The sequence below is a fragment of the Artemia franciscana genome, chromosome 2 (assembly GCF_032884065.1).
Source record: "Artemia franciscana chromosome 2, ASM3288406v1, whole genome shotgun sequence".
NCBI lineage: Eukaryota > Metazoa > Arthropoda > Branchiopoda > Anostraca > Artemiidae > Artemia > Artemia franciscana.
In genome coordinates this window covers 34,980,420-35,005,163 of record NC_088864.1, presented here as the reverse complement: position 1 = coordinate 35,005,163, position 24,744 = coordinate 34,980,420, and the positions used below count along the sequence as shown (strand labels likewise).

General features: G+C 36.6%; 1 protein-coding gene across 2 annotated transcripts in view; it reads right to left on the bottom strand.

Annotated features, from left to right (window-relative positions):
- Window positions 1-24,744, bottom strand: part of LOC136040668 (remodeling and spacing factor 1-like) — a 106,795-nt gene that overhangs the window by 8,987 nt on the left and 73,064 nt on the right. For both annotated transcript variants that reach the window (XM_065724962.1, XM_065724970.1), the window contains 5 exons: window positions 18,029-18,807; window positions 12,648-12,867; window positions 8,716-8,969; window positions 6,660-7,084; window positions 229-2,081 (listed from right to left, as the gene is read on the bottom strand). In XM_065724962.1, coding sequence (XP_065581034.1) covers window positions 229-2,081; window positions 6,660-7,084; window positions 8,716-8,969; window positions 12,648-12,867; window positions 18,029-18,807 — 3,531 coding nt within the window. The remainder of the gene's footprint in view (window positions 1-228; window positions 2,082-6,659; window positions 7,085-8,715; window positions 8,970-12,647; window positions 12,868-18,028; window positions 18,808-24,744) is intronic.

Below are 24,744 nucleotides of genomic sequence, written 5' to 3'. Positions count from 1 at the left end.
AATAATTAGTTAATAGTATCTTCAACGTCCTTATAAAAGTGAATATTTCTCATGGAAATTATTTATGGGTTTTTGAAGCATCTATTGAAAAAGTAAGAAATTCAACAGTAAAAATACAAACAAAAAACGACAATCACTATGTATAAAGCTGTTATCTTGATCTACTCTTTTTCAGATTTATACTGCTCGAGACAACACTTATTAAACAAAAGCAATAAAAGGACAAACCTAAAATCCAAATTCTGTCCAGACGTAAGTCTACTTAAATGGTCAAGAGGATAAGGATTGACATCTGTATGAGAGGCATAATGAGTTGAAGCCATTGGCCTCTCTACGTCCTTTGTAATGCCAGCTTTCTGTGCTTGAACTTGTTGAACCATATTGCTATATTGCTGGTACATTTGTTGCCTCGTTGCCATGTTCAAATCTGGACGATATCCACTCATAGCCAGAGCAGACATTTCTAAGTATTTTTTTGCTTCAAGAGAGTTTGAATAGCTTTGCTTGTGGTTCGTTTGTGCGTGATTTGAAAAATCTGAAATGTGAGATGACGAAGGACCTGCTTGAATTGTGTTTTGAATAGGTTTCTGTGAATTCTCAATTGGCTGATTATGATAGGCTTTGCGCAAACTCTCCAAATGCCCTTCAAGCCTCTCCTGTTTTGCTTGCTTTACAGACTGGGTGTTTCCTTGGTAAGCAGTTCGAAGACTCGACAGATGTTCTTCCAGCTTGCTTTCTTGTTTTAGAGCAGATGTAATGCTAGGTTGTGTATGCATTTCTTTCTGAGACTTAGATTGAGGCTGAGGAGAATCAGCAGCATACATATTTCGAAGGTCTTGCAGCTGACTCTCAGAAAGTTTATCATAGGTTTCCTGAATGGTTGGGAGGGAAACAGGTGTGCTGTTATACATGCCGGAATCACAAAAACTATTATGTTCAACATAAGATGAAGGGTCTTTGAACGGTTCAATTTTTTGAGGCTCAAGGCGTTGTAATGGACTAACTACTGCTGTTTGGATCTTCCTCTCAGATTTCAAATCACTTTTAAACGGCTCAATCTTTGGTGTCTCTGGTGTCTTGCTATCTACTTTTGGGCTGGTGAGCAGATTGATTTCAGTGGATTGTAATACAGATCCCTTACTATTTATCTGATCTCCTAGCTTTCCAGCATCGGCTACTTCATATTTCTTAGTTTGGGATAAGTTGGGATTAGAATCACTCTTAGTTCTTGAATGTAAACCTGGCAAACTGGTGAGAGCTAATGGTTGAATCGCCGAATCTTTTTCTTCTTCAGCTTTATTTTCTGGAGCCTTTTCTATATCAGCCGCTTTCACCTTTCTCGCAGCTTCTTCGTAAAATGAAAGGGAACTTGGAACTGAGAACTCAGATGCTTTAGATATGCTTTCCAATTGTTCAACATAGTTTAGTTCCTTAGGTTCCTGGGATGGAGATAAAGACTTGATATTAACCGGAGGCTCAATTTCTTTTGTTTGAGTCTTGGGTGGATTTTCGGGTTCTACCTTTGTACACTTTTGATTTCCAAAAGCCTTGAACCAGGCAGATAAATTAGGGGTAGCCTTATGAGCAGAGTTTTCCACTTTAGGGTTTTCTTCAACTAGTACATGACTTGAATGTTTCAAAATTTCCACTTGTGCCACTTCAGGTGTTACAGCCTCCTTTTCCGTTTTGTCTGTAAGGATCGTTCCTAGTGATAGTGTACCAGAATCATCGTTAGTTCTACGTTGCTGTTGAAGAGCTGTACGTGTTTCTTTAAGTTTCATTATGACATTATCAAGTTCTGGCTGCTTAGGAATGACATTCCTATTATATTTAGGTTTTTCTTTGTCAATATACCGTCGATCATTCTTATTATCTCTTTTGTCAAGCTTCTTATTCCTTGGTTTTTTATGGAAACGGGGGGAGCGCTGTCCAGGAGATCTTGGTGAGCATTGCTCAATTTCTCGATCCTCCTCGTCTTGAGCTGGCTTACTATCACTGAAACACTCATCTTTTTCCTGCCGAGCATGCTCTTGGTAAGCTTGAGATAGTTTTTTGGCCCAATGGACATTGGAGGAGGAGCCCTAGAATAAAAAAGACGAACTTAGAACTTAGAGAATCACCAGGCTAGCTTTTCAGTTCTTAAGTTTCTATAAGTCAATTTCATGGAAAAGAAACCTAAACGACTATTATTCATAATATATAATGATCAGTAAATTTAAACCAGGGCTTCGAAAAGTACTTGATTTTTTACTTCAGTAATAAGTACCAATTGCTTACATTTTAAAAACTGTAATATCAAGAATTAATACCTATAAAAATGCCCTTCAGGTACAAGTAGGTAATAAAAAAAGAAAAAAGTACTTCGGCTTACATTGTTTTCTTCATCAGCACACCAGATTCAACAAAAGAGTTTATTATGTGACAAAATTCTAATAAAATGTCTTGTAAATTAAAGTGGGAAATTAAAATAAGCAAGCCAAACCAAATACAACTGACAACACATTTTGTTCTTTATTCTTGCAGATATTTTCTGCAGTTTTTTTTTAAGGCAAACAACATAATGCAATATAGTTAGTGTTGGCGACAAATTGCAAATTGGAAAAAGAACTGAAAACAGACACTTGACATAACCACATTTAATGCTCTTATTTGGTATTTTTCAGATATTGAATGCACGGGTGGACTGGATCCAAAGAAGTAAGAGGATCGACGGGATGAATGACCCAGCCTGTTAAGTGTACTTAAGGGTCTGATTTTTGGGGGGATGGTGGGGGCAGAGGGTTCTGAGATAGTTAAGAACATAATAAGAAAAATAGCCACCAGCTTCAAGAATGTACAAAGGGTTTCAGGTTCGGATTTTTCTGCACCTGAATATTACTATTAGACCAAATTGACGTGAGATATAGCTAAGCACATTACCAAAAAAAAAACAAGCAAGTTTGGTCTCAAAGCAAAATCTAATAGCTTTGGAATTTTTCTCCTCATGTAATAGAACGCTTTAAAATTTGATTTTATCAAGTGCTCGGTACTCAAATGCCATTAATTAGCATAAATGCTTCGATAAGCGTTGGCGAAAACACATTCCATTGCCGCGATTTGCTAAAAGCCCATACAAATTGGACTAATAATAGATACAAGTAGCTCAATAAAAGGTAAGGTAAGTGTCATTTTCCTCTTGTAAGTTTTAAATATTAGGACTATTTGGCCGTATTTACATAATTACAAAATCGAAACTATTTCAAATACTTAGAATAAGCAAAAGCATTCATATATTAACTTTAGATTTAGGTACTTAACTGAAAAAACAAGCGCTAAGAGCTCATATGGCACTTGTGACGAGGCCAGAAGAGCGAAGAGCTAAGAACTCATATGGTATGAGCTCTAACAAAATTCTAAGAATCAATAGATTGACTTAAAAGGAAAATCAGAGGCTTAATGCCGGTTGGGATTTAAAATAAGAGCTCTGAGTAACGATGTCCTTCTAAATATCAAAATTCATTAAGATCCGATCATCCACTCGTATTTTATAAATACCTAATTTTTTTCTAATTTTTCCTCTCCCTTCAGCCCCCCAGATGGTCAAATCAGGGAAAACGACTTTATCAAGTCAATTTGTGCAGCTCCCTGACACGCCTACCAATATTCATCGTCCTAGCACGTCCAGAAGCACCAACTCGCCAAAGCAATGAACCCCACCCCCTAACTCCCCCAAAGAGAACGAATCCAGTACAGTTACATCAATCACGTATCACCGACATTTGCTTCTAATATTTCCAAATTAACCCCCCCAGCTCCTCCCCCAAAGAGAACGGATCCGTTCCAATTATGTCAATCACAGAACTTGAGCTTTCCACTCTAAGCGTTTTTCAAGATTTCTGTTTCCCCCCTCCAACCCACTATTCCACAGATCCGATTCGAGTCGAAAATGGAGCATCTGAGACATAAGATCCTTATATATATCAAAGATCCGATCACCTATTCGTAAGATAAAGATACCCCAATTTTCACGTTTTCCAAGAATTCCCCTCCAACTCCCCCCAATATCACAGGATCTGGTCGGAATTTAAAATAAGAGCTCTAAAGCACAAGACCCTTCTAAATATCAAATTTCATTAAGGTCTGATCACCCGCTCGTAAGTTACAAATACCTCATGTTTTTTATTTTTTCGAATTATTCCCCCCCCCCACACCACCAAAGAGAGTGGATCCGGTCCGGTTATGTCAGTCACGTATCTTGGACTTGTTTTTATTCTTCTCACCCAGTTTCAGCCTGATGTCTCCGCTTTAAGTATTTTCCGAGATTTCTGGTCCCCCCCCCACAATGACGCTGGATCCAGCCGGGATTTAAAATAAGAAATCTGAGTTACGAGGTCCTTCTAAATATGAAGTTTCACGAAGATCCAATCACTCCTTCGTAAGCTAAAAATACGACATTTTTTCCGATTTTTCAGAACTAACCCTTCCCCCAACTCCCCCCAATAGAGCGGATCCGTTCCAATTATGTCAATCACGTATCTAGGACTTCCGTTTATTTTTTTCCACCAAGTTTCATCCCGATCCCTCCACTCTGAGCGTTTTCCAAGATTTTAGGTCCCCCTCCCAAAATCCCCCCAATGTAATCAGATCCGGTCGGAATTTAAAATAAGAGCTTTGAGACACAATATCCTTCTAAATATTAAATTTCATTGAGATCCGATTACCCGTTCGTATGTTAAAAATACCTCATTTTTTCTAATTTTTCAGAATTAACCCTCTCCCTCCCAACTTCCCGAAACAGAGCAGATCCGTTTCGGCTATGTCAATCACGTATCTAGGACTTCTATTTTTTTCACCAAGTTTCATCCCGATCCCTCCACTCTAAGCGTTTTTTAACATTTTAGGTTCCCCCTCCAACTCCCCCCAATGTCACCGAATCTGGTCGGGATTTAAAACAAGAGCTCTACACGATATCCTTCCAAACGTCAAACTTCATTAAAATCACATCACCCGTTCGTAAGTTAAAAATAATTCATTTTTTCTATATTTTCCGAATTAACCGCCCCCCCCTCCCACCCCAGATGATCAAATCGGGAAAACGACTATGTCTAATTTAATCTGGTCCGGTCCCTGATATGCCTGCTAAATTTCATCGTCCTAGCTTACCTGGAAGTGCGTAAAGTAGCAAACCCGGGACAGACCGACAGAATACAACGTGTAATCAACTCTCATAACCAACTCTCATAAACAACGTGTAAGTACAAAATACATATACATTTGACTTCAGCATCAATATTCATCAATATTTAAAACGAACATCTCTATATGGTTGTAGTAAATATCTGCGCTCAGGGCCGTCTTGAATATGGGAGAGATGCTACACCTCTACTCCCCACAAAGGATCACAGGGTAAAAATCTGGTAAGTTTTGCCTGATGCAACGAAGTCGTACGGCCAAAAACTTGTCAAATGTACATGGAACTGGAAGCTTTAAGGGAATTTGTCAAGATCCTTTTCAAAGAATTTATCAGTCTACAGGAGAGCTTGAGGTAAATACTCTCAGAATTCTAGAGAATTCCAGCGAAATCTCAGAAAATTGTGAAGTTCCCTCCCTGTCTAGTCAGAACGGTTACGAAATGCTCCGGTCTGCCTTTGTGAGGGGAGTAAGTGGAATAGCCAAGTTTGGCCTAGACGATTGGGATCCAAGGCCTCACACTGTGCATACAATAACTAGCGACTGTAGAAGGTAAGGAAAAAAACGAAAAAGACCCTATACAAGTTTTTAGGGCCAGAATCTCACAGAGTGTCTTATGTCTTTATTCACAAGCATATTTTCCTTGGCTCCTATCTGAATTTTTGGCCTCCTTGCTGGGATTTTTTTATAATTTACTGGAAGTTTTGGATTAAAGATACACTTTTAAGCCTCTTTATACACTCATTTTTCGAGTTATAATCAAGAAAGTTTGTACTATTGTCATTTTGAACCATATAGCGTCTAATTTCATACACGAATGTGTATACAACGCGTGTTCACTGTCATGTGTTATCGTGGTAATTTTTTGGCACAGGAATTGTGAATAGTTACATGGATCTTAGGAGAAGATTTTAGTTGTATTTTAGGATTTATCATATAGTTAAAATTGTGTTTAACCCTTCATTAGATTAATCTACAAATTAAGAGTTCAAGAAATATTCAATTTTTGGCATTTTCTCATTCTAAGTAAATTTTAGTGAAAATAATTCTAATAGAAATTCACTCTTTGCATACTGTAAGGAGTGGCTCTTCTTTTTTGTGCAAAGAGTTGGAGACTTGACGCCTCTACCGTGTCTTTCTAGCCTCGTCTTTTTAGCTAAAATCTCTGCTCATGTATATTACACTTCTTTGGTCATCCTACAAAGAGTGTTTTACGAGTTCTTTTAGACCTTGGCTGTCGCTCAATTTGAGAAGGCTTTTAAGTTCAACTTGCTATGAATTAGGCGATTTTGCTGTATATTTTGATGGTTTGCTAAACATGGCAGCTAAACAGAACGTTAAATGAATAGGGTACATAAGTAAAAAGTATTAGTAAATGAAAGGTAAAGAACCATACATTCAATTAAGATAAATTTGGACTTGAAATGACGAGTTCAAAGGTGAAATTTCTTCTCGTCTTACGGTCCATATTGCATTACTATTTGAATTACCTTAGGCTTGGAAGAAACAAGATCTTCAAATACCGATGAACTATCAGCAACTTTTTTCTCCAGCCAAGAAAACAGATCAGGGTCTTTGTTCTTTACAATTTCGGCGTCACTATCTGACGAGGAGGTATATACATCTGACTTCCTTGGTAGCATTTCTCGGTCTTCAATCCCTTCAGATTCAGATCCACTTGCTGATATTTCTTTATAAGAAATTCTACTTCTTGCTTTCCTTTCGGCTTTACCTAGGTTCTCTTCTTTAGTCTTTTCTTGTTTTGTCTTATTCTTGTGACTATTTTTCTTCTCTCTTTTGTGATGCGTTGGAGGTGGTGTTTTGGATTGCCGCACTGGGCATTCATAACTCTTGAATTCCTTCTTGATAAGACGTTCGAAAAGAGATTCGAGAGTTTTAGCCATTTGATAATAATCTAGAAATATTTAACAGTTAATGACGTAAAAGAGATGCGTCAGTGTCTCCATCCTAGGCAGCACATTGATGCAAGAATGGGAAAGGGGGAGTCCCCGGCCACCTGAATCTTACAATTTATCTTTGATTTTTACTATTGACAGTACTTGTCATTTCACTTCCTAGTTTGCATTGCTTTAAGAGATTTGCGTGCCACCACCAGCATAGTTTTTGCCGGTGGACCAAAAATTACAATAAATTAAACTAGCTAAAGTATAATAGAAAAGAAACATTTTTCTTAAAAACAATTATATCACCAGGATTTTGACCCCCATAGCCATGGGATAATAGAACATAAGTAAAAACACACGTGTATATTTATTTGTTTATTTCTCAACATAATAATGCATGCAATCAAAGTAGGTTGGAGGGGCTTGGGACACCTTGTAATTTCAAGGTTTTTTCCGTATAATTCACCATTTTTTGGCTGGTTCATTCAAATCTACCCCCCCCCCCCCGAAAACCAACAAAAAACAAACAAATAAAATGAATCAAGAGAACTGCATCTTCGAGAATGCAAACGTAAAAAAAAATATTTAATTATGATTAAACAGCACAGCCAAAGTAGAAGTATATATCAGCAGCGAAATGTTTCTCCAAAAATGACACACATTTAATAGCGCGCAATTTGGGAAGTTGCCAGGCCGTCAGAGACATAGTTTCAGTTGCTACTTGGTTTTCCGCCGGAAACATTTGTCATTGCCCGTGCGCGAGGGGTCAAGATGAGTGGTTTAAGCTTGCATGGTTTTAGACGTGTCTAAAGAATCTTCAATGGAGAGTATATGACTTTTCGCAACTGTACGTCACTTCTACTGTGCAGTAAAGCGCAGCCATTCAACTATAACAACGTATTTTGTCCGTAGACTTAGAGAGAGATGTAAAGCTTTCTCGTGAACCAAACTTTGACGAGTCAACACAGATTAGCGGTTTAATATGTGTTTGGTACCGTTAATATGTTTGTGCCCCAGTTAACTATCAACAAGATACACATTATTTAAGCACATACCAGTTTGACGAAACAATTAAGCCGATAAACATCCTATATCAATAAATACCATTATGTTTATCAATGTGTAAATCAATCAGGATGAAATGCGAAAAATTATACTCTACTTGTAAATACCGAAAACCGTAAGTGATAAATACTGGTCTAACATCTAGGAAGAGTGCAGCTCAAACTATAATTAAAAGATATTTAACATTGGAATAGTTTTAACCCTTCAGGCAAATTTTGGATGGCTTCAAATCGTCCCCACAATTTCCTGTCTTATTTTGTTTTGTTATTTGAAGAAAATCAACCTGTACCTCCACCCCTCCCCTAAAATTTCAAGATTTTTGCGACTTCCCCCGTATTTTGCTGGTTTTTCTTTCGTATAATTCACCAGTTTTTGCCTAATTAAAAATCTTCGACTAATGAAATTATTAAATGAAATCGCAGAATTTTGCTACCAATACCAAATAATAACGTAGATGATAAAGGAATAGGAAAAGCGAAGGGTAAAAAGAAAGAAAGAGAGAGAGAGAGAGAGAGAGAGAGAGAGAAAAAAAACAGAGAAAGGAGATGGAGGAAGGCAGGGAAAGAAGCCGACTTACCACTGTCAGATCTATTGTACTGCTTGCAATTATCCGGAATTAGATAGAAATCGCTCACAAATTCATCCAAATTCTCGTAATGACCAGTTTGGACTTTCATTTTCATCATCTGTAGGTCCATGGGATTCAAAATCTTTGCATAATAGTCAGGAGCAAATTCCTCGTCAACAGAATCCAAGAATGGATATGCATCTTCGTGAGCTCTTAAAGTATCAACTATTCTTAAAAGCTGTGGCGCGATATCTTCAACTGATCTGGAAAAAAAGGGACAGTAAGAATAAATGCAGCCAAAGGAAAATGATATTAATTACCAATAAAAACAACTGACATAAATGCAAGGATTTTTAACAAAAAAGAAAGGTTTATTTTTAGTTTCTTTTCCTTTTTTGCACTATATTCATTTATCTTCAGCAACCATTGTCACCAATAAGAATATAGAATTTTGATTTGATCCCAGTTGGACAGAAGTTTTCGATGCTGTCAACAGTAATCTCATTTCTATTTATAATTGAGTTACATAAAGAAGTAGGACTTAACTGACTTCCATATCACTGGTACAAAGCTTGGAACAACTAAAATAGTGACACAGCAGCGCAACCAAGTTCCGATGGTTGTTAGGATTCCGAGCTGAATGGCACATATAAAAGGATTTGGTGACAAAGCCTTCTAAAAAACTCCTTTTTGTGGCTGCAGCAAACAAAAAACAAGGAAATTTGAACATGTTTTAACTTGATTCTACAGAATAGTCTATAGTGTTCATAGACCCGAGGAAAATAAAAGAAAAATGGAAGCACGTTGCCCTAGTGGCTGAAATACTATATTACCATTCTAACCATGGTATCTTTATCAAGAGCTATCTCACATTATTCCCTCCGTTACTAGCCAGTAAAGAAGGTCCGAAGACATATCTATCCAGTTATCTTATTTTCTTTTCCAGCACAATGAATTGCTGACCAATTAAATCAATTGAACCAAAAATTTCACGGAAAACATTCATTTTTGCATCATCCTTTTGAAATCATCATTTTTGCAATATCCTCTGACAAAGTCTCTAATTAAAGCGGAGTTTTCGCAAGAAATCAAACAGTTCGTGGTAACGAACTGTAGTAAGGAGCGACCCGGCTCAATAGTAAACGCAACTCTAAATAACGGAATTTTGATGCTAAAATATACATCAAAAGAATCGGATTTTCATACTGATTTTAAATATATAAGTTTCATCAAATTTGGTCTTTGTCATCAAAAGTTACGAGCCTGAGAAAATTTGTCTTATTTTAGAAAATAGGGGAAAACACCCCCTAAAAGTCACATAGTCTTAACGAAAATCACACCATCGCATTCGGCGTATCAGAGAACCCTATAGCAAAATTTTCAAGCTCCTATCTACAAAAATGTGGAATTTCGTATTTTTTGCCAGAAGACAAATCACGGGTGCGTGTTTATTTGTTTGTTTTTTTTTTTTTTTTTTTTTCCCCAGGGGTCATCGTATCGACCAAGTGGTCCTAGAATGTTGCAAGAGGGCTCATTCTAACGGAAATGAAAAGTTCTAGTGCCCTTTTTAAGTGACCAAAAAAATTGGAGGGCACCTAGGCCCCCTCCCACGCTCATTTTTTCTCCAAAGTCAACAGATCAAAATTTTGAGATAGCCATTTTGTTCCGCATAGTCAAAAACCATAATAACTATGTCTTTGGGAATGACTTACTCCCCCACAGTCCCTGGGGAAGGGGCTGCAAGTTACAAACTTCGACCAGTGTTTACACATAATAATGGTTATTGGGAAGTGTACAGTCGTTTTCAGGGGATTTTTTTTTGGTTTTGGGGGTGGGGTTGAGGGGAGGGGGCTATATGGGAGGAGCTTTCCTTGGGGAAATATGTCATGGGGGAAGAAAAATTCAATGAAAAGGGCGCAGGATTTTCTAAAATTACTATAAAAAAAAAACAATGAAAAAATAAACATGGACAAGTTTTTTTTCAATTGAAAGTAAGGAGTAGCATTGAAACTTAAAACGAACAGAGATTATTACGCATATGAGGGGTTCTAAAAATACTTTAGCATAAAGAGCGAGGTATTTAGGAGGAGATAAATACCTTGCTCTTTATGCTATAGTATTTTTAGTAATTTAAACTATTTATTCTACGGCCTTTCTGATTCAGGGGTCATTCTTAAAGAATCGGCACAAAACCTACGATTTAGTGTAAAGAGCGAGGTATTAACGAGGGTACAAACCCCCTCATATACATAATAAAAATTTAAGAATATAAAAGTTTGTTACGTAAGTTAATTCTTAAGTTACGTATATTTTTTACTAAAAAAAAATTCGTTAAAAATTAAAATTTATAGTTGCCTTTTTGTGTAACCGAAAAATTGCATGGCAACTAGGCCTCCTTCCCCATCCCTAATTTCTCAAAATCGTCTGATCACAACTAAGAGAAAGCCATTTAGCCAAAAAAGGAATTAAAATGTATATTTCATTTTAATAATTTATGAGTGGAGAGCCAAAATCAAACATGCATTAATTCAAAAACGTTCAGAAACTACATAAAAAAAATAGTTTTTCTAACTGAAAGTAAGGAGCGACATTAAAACTTAAAACGAACAGAAATTACTCCGTATATGAAATGGATTGTCCCCTCCGCAATCCTTCGCTCTTTACGCTAAAGTTTGACTCTTTACCACAATTCTGCTTTTTAAAACAATTAAAAGCTTTAGCATAAAGAGCGAGGGATTGCGGAGGGGACAACCCATTTCATATACGGAGTAATTTCTGTTCGTTTTAAGTTTTAATGTCGCTCCTTACTTTCAGTTAGAAAAACTATTTTTTTTTATGTAATTACCCACACTAGAACGACCACCAAGATTTTCCGCCGTATTGAAGATATTCATTGCATCATTGATTGATTCTATATCCCGATGAATCTTTAACCACGTTGGTGCAAGTGCCCAGTTAATTTAGCCGTTAGAAGCGGAAACACCTTAGTCGCCTGGAGAATAACTTTAACACTCAATTTTCTCCCTGTGGTGCACATGGTTATAACAAACCGTCCTTCAGACAGCTACATTTAATAAGTGTAGCTGTTCTTCCTCTTCTTCATATTTGGATTGTTATATGGTATCTATGATATATAGTACATCTGTGAAAAAATCTATTTGTATTGTAGATTCTCTATAGAATCTCAAGATCTATCTGTGAAAAATAGGATCCTAGGTGTTTATCCTGCCCCGGAAAACACCCCTAGGAAATATACATCAACTTCTACTTCCACACTCCCCTCGTTTCTCCCTTGGAAATAATTCTGTATCAATCTGAAGACTTATGAGAGTTGGAATGTTTTGGCATTAAAATGCTTCCTTTGAGAAAACATCCCAACTCTCATTGAGCCTTCAGATAAATACAGAATTAGTTCTAAGGAAGAGACGAGGGGAGGGTGGAGGTAGATATTTATAAATATTCCCTAGGGCTGTATCCAGGACTTTTTTGTTTGTATGCGGAGGGGGGGGGGGGGTACAAAAACTTAAAAAACGCATCAAAAATGTAAAATTGATATTTAATCCTAGAATTTTTGGAAATATTTCTGGCCTACGCTATTACTATGAAAGTAAAGAGTAACACATTATACTCCAAAATGAGTAGAATTTTCAGGAGGGATACTGCCCCTCCCTCATCCTCACCTCTACTTCATCCATGCAAAATCCATACTGCAGTACTGACTATCTCAATTTTTTTCTTTTCTTTCATAATTTTTGACGTGAAATGAATGTCCACTTGTTACAGCCATTCAATGATAAGAAAATAAAATGAGACTTAGTACCAAAAGGAGACGTTCTTAATTCATTTTACATGTGGCATTTAACTGAAATAAACGATAGTTCAGTTTTGACTGAGATGTTTAAAAATTACAAAGAATTATAATACAAGAGGTGTTAACTTACGAGGTGACAGATGGACTTCTTTCTCTAAAATCCTGACTCTTGACAGGTTCTTGCTTTCGAGCCTTCTCCATTTCTTCTTGCAATCTCTTAACTTCTCTTTGTACTTCTTGCTGCTTCTTTTTATCTGTCCAAGTTTTCACGTCTTCCTCTAAAGTCGCAAAAGCTGCACACAAGATATCGGGATCGACAGTTGTAGACAAGGAATTGTTTGTCTGACGACCTAATAATTCAAACAAAAATATAACCACAAACATATGTATGAAATTTGAAATAGAGGCTATAAACAAAATTGCCAAAGATCTGGAAGATACAGCTAAATGGCATAAAAGTAATATTGCACAAGCAATGGAGTTTCAATTAGTGATAAAGAGTATTGTGAGAGATGGATAAAAACTTCTAGAATGTGTATTAAAGCTTGATAAAGCTGAAAGCAATTTGATACGGAATAGTAAAAGAAATATTGATAGTTTAGAAATGAAGGACAATTTATTTAATATGCCTAAGGATGAGTTGAAGGCGGTTTAAAAAGTTTGAAAAATCATACGGCAGGAGTTGACGGTATGGTAAATCACTTGTTGAAACATGGTGATTACGAAGTTACAAATAAGGATAAAGGATCCTCCGGAGACACTGAAAGCGCATAAGGTGTTGAATGAACGTTTCGGTAGCCACCTCTTTTTTTTACATGGACAGGTAGCATGCCTGTCGCCCAACATTGTGTTGAAATACACGGTGTGATAGATACACTTTTAAGAGAAGAACAGTGAGGTTTTAGGAGAGAGAAAGGATGTATTGATCAAATTTTAAAACTAATTTTGAATTCTTAAATAAACTTTTTAACGTCCAAGTTCATTATTTCTTGAAAAATCTACATTAAGGGATGGGGATTCACACTTCTGTGAATCCCCATCTCTGTGCAGGATGCACACTTCAAAACAGTGGTGACAACAATGACGGGCTTTTTCTATCTTAAATGTTAACTTTGAGGAGGAGTCTTTAATCCGATAGAAGCTTTTCAAATCACTTTCTTTTTTTGTGTAAATTTGAAGTACATAATATTTTATGGGAGGTTCTATCGAAATTTCAAAGTTGTCCCTTAAAGGATGTGGTAATATTTAATCATTTCCCTCCAATACCATTTAAATTCAATTCACTATCAACGACACTGATGTACACCAACTTGATTTAGTGAATATTACTTATGGAAGGATAAATCCCTCTTTGAAGGATTTAAAGTGGACATTCTTGTGATTACCTATGATGGAAGATTATTCTATTTGTCAACTGATCATTAGATGAAGCTATTTAAAAGATTTCAGTATGTAAATCTTAAAATAAAGTAAAGATGACAATCAATTGGTGTCCAGGGTTAATTTAAAGCTGAAATTAAGGAACAGTAACTACCATCCGGGAAGCTATGAGGTTGGTACACTCCAGGATAGAATTTAGAGAGAATCGTCCCAGAAAAAGTTGAATAATAAATTGGGGAGTTTAAAGTTTGACAATGCAGAAGATGGATGGAATATTTATGGATGGAATTTTAGGAAAATAATTTGCGAAGTTACTGATGGCGTCTTACAGAAGAAAGTTAAAAACACAGCTAGGAATATTACTGAAAATGAGAGTAGATAGAGAGGAGGGGGGGCTTGTACAAGAACTATTTGAGTGATAGATTATATGTAAATAAGGGGAATGTAAAGAAAGCAGAAAAAGCATTAAGATCTGAACTAAGGAGATACGAAGTGGGGACCAAGAATAAAATTGCCGAAGATCTGGAAGATGAAGCCGACGGTATAATAGCGAAATATTGTTCTGGTGTGCTAATAAAATGAGAAAGAATAGTCAATCTCGACTTGTCCCGGTTAAATATAGAAACGAAGCCACAATAATGAAAGAATTAAAGAGAGATGGGCGGAACATTTTGATAATGTCGTAAACCGTGATTAGAGTTACAAGACAAGATATAGAGAAAATTGAAAAAAGTTTACGACACTTTGGATATAAACGAAGATGTATTTTTTGAGGAAGAATTAATAACAGTATTAAAATAATTCAAAATATAATAAGAATCCAGTTGCAGATAGTGTGATAAACGTGTTTTTTTTTTTTTTTTTTTTTTTTTTTTTTTAATATGGTGGTTGTGAAATTAGACAAGTTACCGAAGATTATGAACGTTATTTTTTTTAAAGGGAAGTACCAAATGATTTTAGGAAAACTCTAATTAAACCCCTCCAAAAGAACGGTGATTAGAATGATAGAGGCATTGTGTAATTATAGAGGCATTATCCAGATTTCTATAGGAAGCATATTACTTAATATGATGATACTTTTTAGATTTGGAGATAATACAGATAAAGTTTTAAAAGAAGAATAGTGTTGTTTTAGGAAAGGTAGAGGATGCGTCGACCAAATTTCCGCTCTTAAATTAATAATTGAGAAGTACGTGAGCCATCCAACCGCTTTAGTCCTCAATATTATATTTAGTTTTAGTCCTCAATTATAGATTTTGAGCTAGCGTTTGATTCAGCAGATAGAAGAGCTTTAGTGAAGGGGCTATCCTTGTATGATATACCAGATAAATACAGTAAAGTGACTAATGCCACGTACGAAAACAATATTACGGTAATAAAAGTAGGAAATACAGTTAGTAGCAAGTTTCGTAAATCAGCAGTTAAGCAGGGTCGTGTTCCATCCCCATTTACAGGGATCATTTTAATGGAATTCGTCATAAGGAGCAAAGCAAAGGCAATGGATGAACACGGAATCAAATGGAGAATAAAACTCTCTAAGACTTAGAATATGCTGATGTTGAGTAACAAGAAGATCGATCAAGACAGCTTCACTTACCTAAATAATGTTATTAGTAAACACGGTAGTTACAATGAAGATGTTAAAAGCATTAATAGCCAAAGATCAGGATGTTTTTACCAGTTGAAAAAGGTTTGGAAGAATCGGAAGATAAGTCTGTGAACAAAGATTTGAATATTGGAGGCTATAGTGATGACAGTGGTTAGGTATGGTTTTGAAGCGTGGGCGCTCCGAATAAAACAGAGAAGGATCTGCTAGATGTTTTCCATACTAAATGCCGACGGATTATTTTGGGTATCTGACTGACTGACCGTATCTCAAAAATTAAGCTGCACGAAAAATATGGTTTAATCCCACTTTCCAGGGTTATAATGAGAGAAGGAATGAGATGGTTAGGACGAGTTTTTTGGATGATTGAAACTCAAAGCGAACAAAAATTAGATCTACGTTGCATGAGCAACATGAGGTGTTGCGGCAACCTTTGTTCGACTTCGCCGAGTAAAGTGTTGCGAGAGCAAAACTTTGGTTGTGTTTCCTCGCTTCGATTATACGCTGAAGTTGTTAATCTGTAAGGAACTTAAAATAAATGCAAGGTACACCAACTCGCAAAGTTGCAAACCCCTCATTACAACTAGTAAAAGTTGCAAACCCCTCATCGCCAAAGATGATTGTAGACTAATAGCCAATTATTACTTACAAGTCCCCTACATGTCTTACCACTGGAACGAACTGGTCTTACGATCAAAAACACCGGAAACAATTAATAGGTACACCAACTAGCAAAAGTTGCGAACTTCTCATTACCGAAGATGATTATGAGGTAACAGCCGATTATTGCTTAAAACTCACCTATATGTCTCACAATTGGTATCGGCCTATCTTTTGTTTCAGTGTGTACCTTACTACTGAAGTTGTCAAACCCTTTAAACCTTCAAACTGCTAAATCTCATGAAGGAATTTTTCTTCCAAAAAATGGATGACCTACACTTTGGTCAGCTCATCAAGAGCTATCGACTGCCATCGAAAAAAAATCCATCTGTCTTAATTCAAAAGTTGACTTTTTTGCCAAAGGCCAAGTTTCTAAAGTCATCACTTAGAAAGGAGCAAAGGATAAACTCCCATCTCTTCGGCAATGAGAGAACTTTAAAGTTTAAGAGGCATATCTAATACCATTTCTCTACCGCAATCCCAAGTGCGAAAAATCGAATGATAAACTCAGCTAAAATCACGAACAGAAATGGGTAGAAACAATAGATGGCAGCACTTTCGGTCCCCACTTTTTTATTTCTGTAATTTCTTCTATTTTTCACTCAAAGAAGATATATTGGCCGTGGGGCTGAGTAACTGCCACATATATTTAACACTTATATATTTTAGTCCATCTTCAATTTGAAACTGGTGCCTGCCTGCTAGAACGGAGCTTTCCACCCGAAAGCAGAAACATGGTTTGATGAAACGAAATCTTGACTGCATAACTTCGGATAGTTCTCTCTGACATAGGTTATAAAACTCCAAGTCACTTCACACACTATAGGCTCAGGCTCAAGGACAAGCAAAACCATCCTTTTTGGCCCCAGGCAAGAGCTCTACGAAGCTTTCCAAAATGCGAAGTTTTATTCATCAATCCGGCCTAAGGTCCACACTTTCCGTAAAAACTACAAAGGTCAGACCCTTACCACTTTCCATAAATAAGCTGAAATCGATGTGCTAAAAAAAAAAACAAAAAAAAAAAAACGAAGTGTTGCTCTCGCAACACAATTACAATAAATAACCCAGTCACTCTAAACGAACGGAAACTCAGAAAAGTAAGGGCTGACGGCCCCCATTCTAAAGACAAGAATATAACTTGTACTTTACTAAAAAAAACATTTTGAATATTTTCTTTTTTTTTAACTATCATAAATTCAATATTATTAAGACTTTCAGGAATAAACATCAGTACATGCATGCCCTAATTTCTTAGTTTTAGCTTGTTTTGTGTTTGACTTGGTTATTTATTGCAGCTTCTGTTCGTTTTGGGTCTCATTTATTTATTGATGGTGATTTTTGGAAGTTTTACGCTTGGAACATTATTTGACTTTATTTCTCCACATTTTTAGTCTAGTACACCTCTTTACTTGTTTTTGAAAAACTTGTTTCGTGGAAAAAGTTTGTTTTTTAATTAATCCAGACATAAACAGGATATGCATGCGTAATTTTGCTTTTTCCTGAACAGAAAAACAACTTAATTTTCAGTGCTGCTATTGCTTTGATGTGTTTGGCTGGTCTAATATTGAATCACCTATACATGCTATTCCTTAAAATACTTAGTTGACAATAAATATCCATAAAGCTCATTTTTACCTTTTTTTAATCACAAAAATGGGGCAGATTTCTGGCGACAGAAAAATAACCATTTAATGTGTTATGATTAAAACATTAAATTTATCATAAGGAACCATTTCACGCTTTATTTTTATTGTTTTTTTTTTATTTTTTTTTTTTTTTGGAACAATAAGCAATGATGAAAGATTTCTTTCATCTTTCATCTTGAGAATTTTAACCGAACACATATAATAAAAAGAGAGATTTACCTCTAAGCCTTCCACCAGGAGTCGGAGACCCAATCTTATTAACGAGAATTTCGTCCTCAGTGTCACTCTCTTCTTGAGATTTACTCTTCCTTCTTCTTCCTTTTCTACTTCTACTTGCAGGTCTTTTATTAGACTCGGAGCTTTTTCTCCGTTTTGTACGTCTAGTTTTCTTATTTGGTTTCAGCTCCATCTCGTCCTCTGAATCCGTATAAAAATCTTGATACCGTGGCCTGCTCTTTGTCCGAAGCAGATTATCGATAGTTCCAAGACTATTCTCTTGAAGGTTTAAATCTTCATCGTTATCAAGCTCAGTATCCGTGTTTAAATTACACAATGTCGACACTCTTTTATCAATTTCTTTTTCAACTTTTTTGCGCTTTCTCCCTCGTCTTCTGGGTTTACTTTCCTTATTCACAGCTTTTTCTTTAACCTTTCCTTTGGGATTACATCTCTCTTTGTTATTCTTCCCATCTGAATCTTTTTTTTTAGACAATTCAGGGGGTTTTCTATTTTCCTGATCACTCTCTTCAAGAACTTCTTCCTTAACTGTATCAATCAAAAGTTTTACAGCACCTTTGGTTTTTACAGTTGGTTTTATCTCCATATTTTTAAAAGTTTGCCCTCTTTTCTTCGGCTGTGGAATAACTTCTTCTTCACTTAGTTCGCTATCAGTAATATCGCTCTTGATTTCCTTCTTTAGAGTTTGGGACGACGAAGGTTGTGTAGCTCCTTCCTCTTCTGCTTTCAAACTTGCGTCCTCATCGCTTCCATCTGAATCACTGTGAAAATAAAAGACGGGATAATACGAAAGTTTTCACTTGACTACATTCCCTCCACATTGCTATTATTTTATAATTATGCAGACTGTACATTGGGTGGCTCACTTATCAAATCGACTAACTCAACAAAAAAATAGCTGAAGAAACAAACAAAGATGACACATAGTTGGCTTTTACATTAGTGTAAAAATCTATATAAAAAAGTTAAGGATTTATTGGCTTGTTTAAATGTACTTGGAAACGAAGAGTGTGTTGATTTGCCTTTACATGTAGAAGCAGCAGAAGCGAATTGGCTTAAAAAAATTGGTTATTATGATTGAATGTTAAAGTTTACTCGTCAATTCTAAAAATTAATTTTTATTTTAAGGAAATCCTAAGAAGTAAAGATATGATTCAATGAAATACTGTGACACTAAAGTAAAAAACAAAAGAAGATGGAATTAATCGCTTTTGCTTAACTTGATTTAACTGATTGAATCCTGAAGTATCCATCAAATTTGTCACCAGAATTTCATTTATAGTTATAAGTGACTTAAGTGATGAAAGAAACAGTTTCTGTCAAATTGAAAGAAAAAACAATGAATTTGAATATCAATTAGCACAGTGTACAGACAAATCTTGCATGGCTGAAAGATTGGTTTCTAAAGAGAGATTAAAAAGAAAATGAAACAGACATTGCCAGGTTCGTTTTAGATTTTAATATCACTCTTTAATTTGAACCGAAAAAAAACACCTTATGTAATTCAGTTAAAAACTAAACCGGAAAGGACTAAAGCCTCAAGGAATTTTGATTGCCCCATCCCAGCGCCAAGATCTTGAAGTTCTTCCCGAATACTCAACGCACGTATCGTGCCAAGGCACTTAACGTACCATGGATAAATCGTTTCAAACAGACAGAGTCACGTCAGCCCCCTCCTTACAACGAGATTTTACAAAAATATTGACTTTAAAAGAAAAGTCAACGGATGTGTTAATGCTTATTATAGGTTCTTGTCAATTTATAAAGTGATTCAAGAAGTCAACCTACAAACAATTCCATCCCAAACGAGGTAAATAACACTTTAGACTCTCATCATCAAAAAATTGCATTCTCCTTAGGCTCAATGAATATTAATGAATGAAGCAGAGGATTAAGTTCATCATGTTTAGCCACTACAAGTGACATAAATCTAAGTTCAGAAATTGTACTTGACCTCAATCTCACATCTATTCAACCTAATTACAATCCTGACCTTGAGAACACAGAGGCCCAAATTCGTTTTGACAGTACGGAGGTGAAACTGCCCAATAATAATGACTTCCCTGCAAATATTCGCAAATATACTAATCTAATTTTGGCGGATTCTTGCAAATTAGGAGATAAATGTGATTTTGGACATGATACAAGCAAGCTACAGGAAAAAAGTATTCCTGATAATAGTCTTATAAAAAATTGCAAGTTATTTAAGCACGGAAATTGCAAATTTGGTCCAAAGTGCCCCTATAATCATGGATTTATTACCCATAACCTCAAAAAACAAAATGAAGCTATTCCAAGAGTTTGTTCCAGTTTTTTATATAACAAGTGCGAGCAAATGAAGTGCTCGTTACTGCACATCTGTCATTTTTACCTCACTGGTTATGTGAGGTATACTAAAGCAAGGAGTAATTTTGACCATGTTCCTTTATGTAAGTTAGCATCAAGCGGGCGTTGTTTCGGGTGTGATAACCTGCATATTTATGTCCCTTCTTCCTTTTTGTAAAAACTTAAATAAAAAAACAAGTTTTTTCAACTGAAAGTAAGGAGCGACATTAAAACTTACTTCGTATATGAAAGGGGCTGCTTCCTCATCAACGCCCCGCTCTTTACGCTAAAGTTTGACTCTTTCTCTCAACTCTTCTTTTTAAAACAGTAAAAAACTTTAGCGTAAAGAGCGGGGCGTTGATGAGAAAGCAGCCCCTTTCATATACGAAGTAATTTCTGTTCGTTTTAAGTTTTAATGCCACTCCTTACTTTCAGTTGAAAAAAACTTGTTTTTTTTATTTAATTTCTGAACGTTTTTGAATCAATGCATGTTTTGATTTTGGCTCTCTGCAGAGAAATAATTAAAACGAAATTTGCATATTTTTTTTTTTTTTTGATAAATGGCTTTCTCATAATTTTGATCGAATGATTTTGAGAAAAAAGAGCGGGGGAGGAAGCCTAGTTGCCCTCCAATTTTTTGGTTAATTAAAAAGGCAACTAGAACTTTTAATTTTTTACGAATCTTTTTATTAGTAAAAGATATACGTAACTTATAAACTAGCTTACGTAAAGAATTTTTTATTCTCATGTTTTTATTACACATATGAGAGGGTTCGCCCCCTCGTCAGTACCTCTCTCTTTACACTAGATCTTAAATTTTGTCCCAATCCATTAAGAATGACCCCTGAATCACAAAAGCCGTAGAATAAATAGTTGACATTACTAAAAATACTTTAGCGTAAAGAGCGAGGTATTAGGAGGAGGTGAGCCCCTCATATGGGTAATAATTTCTGTTCGTTTTAAGTTTTAATGCTGCTCCTTACTTCCAGCTGAAATAAAATTTTTCATATTTATTTTTTCATTTTTTTTTAAATAATGCTAGTAAATCCTGCGCTCCCTTCATGGAAATTTTCTTCCCCCATGACAAATTCCTCGATGGAAAGTTCCCCCAGTATATCCCCCTCTCCTCAACCCCTCCCCCAACCAAAAAATCCTCCTGAAAACACCTGTACACTTCCCAATAACCATTACTATATGTAAGGACTGGTCAAAGTTTGTAAATTGTAGCCCCTCCCACGGGGACTGTGGAGGAGTAAGTCGTTTCCAAAGACATAGTTATAAGGTTTTTTGACTACGCTGAATAAAATGGCTATCTCAAAATTTTGATCCGTTGACAATGGGAAAATAATTAGCTTTTTTTGGTCACTTAAAAAGGACACTAGAACTTTTCATTTCCGTTAGAATGAGCCCTCTCGAAACATTCTAGGACAACTGGGTCGATACGATCACCCTTGGGAAAAAAACAGAAAAAAAAAAAAAAAAAAAAAAAAAAAAAAAAATAAACACGCATCCGTGATCTGCCTTCTGGCAAAAAATACAAAATTCCACATTTTTGTAGATAGGAGCTTGAAATTTCTATAGTAGGGTTCTCTGATACGCTGAATCTGATGGTGTAATTTTCGTTAAGATTCTATTACTTTTAGGGGGGTGTTTCCCCCTATTTTCTAAAATAACACAAATTTTCTCAGGCTCGTAACTTTTGGTGCGTAAGACTAAACTTGATGAAACTTATATATTTAAAATTAGCATTAAAATGCGATCCTTTTGATATAGCTATTGGTATCAAAATTCCATTTTTTAGAGTTTTGGTTTCTATTGAGCCGGGTCGCTCCTTACTACAGTTCGTTACCACGAACTGTTTGAAAAAAAACAATCAAGCTACAAATAAGAGCCAAGTTCACAAACTAGGGCAGTCCCAGCAGTTACCAGTCAAAGATTCCACACTGGAAAGCCCCTTTTTCAGGCAGCACTATGAATCCCATTCCTCCCTAATTAAATACCCCTCATTACCTCCCTCCCTATCCGATATGAAGCAACATGCCCCAGGTATCCTCTCCCCAAAACGCCCCTCTAACCCAGAAATTAACTCACGGCCAGTCAAATCACCATCACGCCCAAACTCTCCCACAGCCTCCTCTTACTCATATCCCTCCATGTCACAAGCCTCCTTGCATACCTTATCCATTTCATGCGCCCAAGAAGTTGTTGACTGGTTCGGGCCTCCACCCATCATTTGCCATAGTAGATCCGACCTCCCTCCTCCCAGAGAGTTTCCAACCCACTTCCCTTTCCCGACATCTTCTTGCCTTCCCATCTCCCCCTGTCCTTTCTATCAAAAATCCTCCCAATTTGACTCCTTCTTACCTTATCTCCACGAAACCCCACTTCCAGCCCATTCGTTTTATCCCTCGTGCCTACACTGTCAACGTGACACAGGTCTGAGAATTTTGCATTTAATAATTGTCTTGTAATAAACCCTAATTGTTCTCACTTCCCGTCAACTGGAAACAAGTTGCACCTTCCTCATCATGCTTTGTCCATATACTTGCCCGTCCCCCCACCTCCAAATCCCAAGGCAATTCCTTCTCTCATCCTTCTTCAAAGCACAATAAAATTAAACTAAAACCCCACCCAGGAAATTCTTAACCTCATCAAGTCTCCCTGTCGCAATTCCCCAATCGGTTTTCTTTTTTTTAAACTTTTAGTTACAAATGCTGAAAGTCTTAATTTTGAAAAGCTTACCGAATTCGAGGTGCTTTGAGAATAAAATCTAATAAATATTGTAGCTGTTACTGAAGTACGGTCCAATGACCCAGGGTCCCTACGCCTGACAAATTATTCAGGGATTATTAAACTCCGTCTTTTAGACCACCCACTCGGGGAAAAAAAACGTGGCGGTGTTTTTGTTCTTTACTAAGAGTAATTTTTACCCAAAGGTTATTCGAGTCCCTAGTTTATCCGAGTATGAAGAAATCCTCTGGCTAAGTATTAGACCAAAAGTACCCCCTTGTCCATTTAATATTATTACAACAGCTGTTTTCTATTACTCCCCAAATCAAAATAACGATTCGAACAGGAAACTGATCCAGTAATTGCAGACAAGTGCTGATTTTGTTATTTCTATGTACCCCATTGACGTCCTTTTTTTAGTTGGCGATGCTGACGATCTTAAAATGGATTCTTTTTTCTCTTCACTTAAAGTGAAGCAAATTGTTAAAATACCAACGACTCGGGGAAATACCTCTCTTGATATTATTTTAACTAATATGTATTATTTTTAAAGCCATCCTTCAGCTTTACCCCCATTAGGAGGAAGTTATCATCTTTCGATTCTTTTGTGCCCCTCCTCAAATTTGAAGCATTCTTTCTCAATAACGTATGGCACTTATCGCCCTCTTCAAAATACTGGTCTTCTTTCTTTTGGTATGCGGCTGAACACTGAAAATTGGTCTGATAACACGGAAAGTATAAATCTATATATCTATCTATCTATATATATATATATACTAGCTGTTGGGGTGGCGCTTCGCGCCACCCCAACACCTAGTTGGTGGGGCGCTTCGCGCCCCCCAAGCCCCCCCGCGCGCGTAAGTCGTTACGCGCCATATTAGTTACGCGCCATTGTAGTTGTGTCCCTGTGTCCCACCTCTGAATACAGATAGATATAAATATATGTTTTTAAATACGTAAAACATGCGAATATACAACATTCTTCGCTGTCCCATTGTCTGTGCATATAAATAGATTGTCAGGTTTACTGACTCTTGAACATGCAACATCTAATTGTCCATGGGAAAAACAATCCGTATTCAGATCTATACCTCATTATTCTAATGATGTGTGCCTGTGTCCCGGTCGTCATTTATATTCCCTGTGTCCCTGTCGTCATTTGTGTCCCGGTGTCCCAGTTTGTAATTTCTCTTTGAGTGTCCCGGTGGTCAGTTATATTCCCTGTGTCCCGGTCTGTAATTTCTATTCGAACAATCCCTGTGTCCCGGTCGTCATTTATATATCCCGCCTGTGCCCCCGGCGTCCCCGTTGTAGTTGTTTCCCTGTGTCCCGGTCGTCATTTATATTCCCTGTGTCCCGGTCGTGATTTGTGTCCGGGCGTCCCAGTCTGTAATTTCTCATTGAGGTTCCCGGTCGTCATTTATATTCCCTCTGTCTCGGTCGTCATTTGTGTCCCGGTCTGTAATTTCTCTTTGAGTGTTTTTTCTTTTTAGTTTTTTACCTTTTTTCTTTTTCCAGTTTTCTTTTTCTTGACCTTATCCAAGTCAAAATCCCAAACCCAATCATCATCGCTATCATTTTCAGTTTTGACTCTCGCTGTCCAGGTGGATTTTCATCTAACTGCGCGGTTTTGCGTTCTTTTG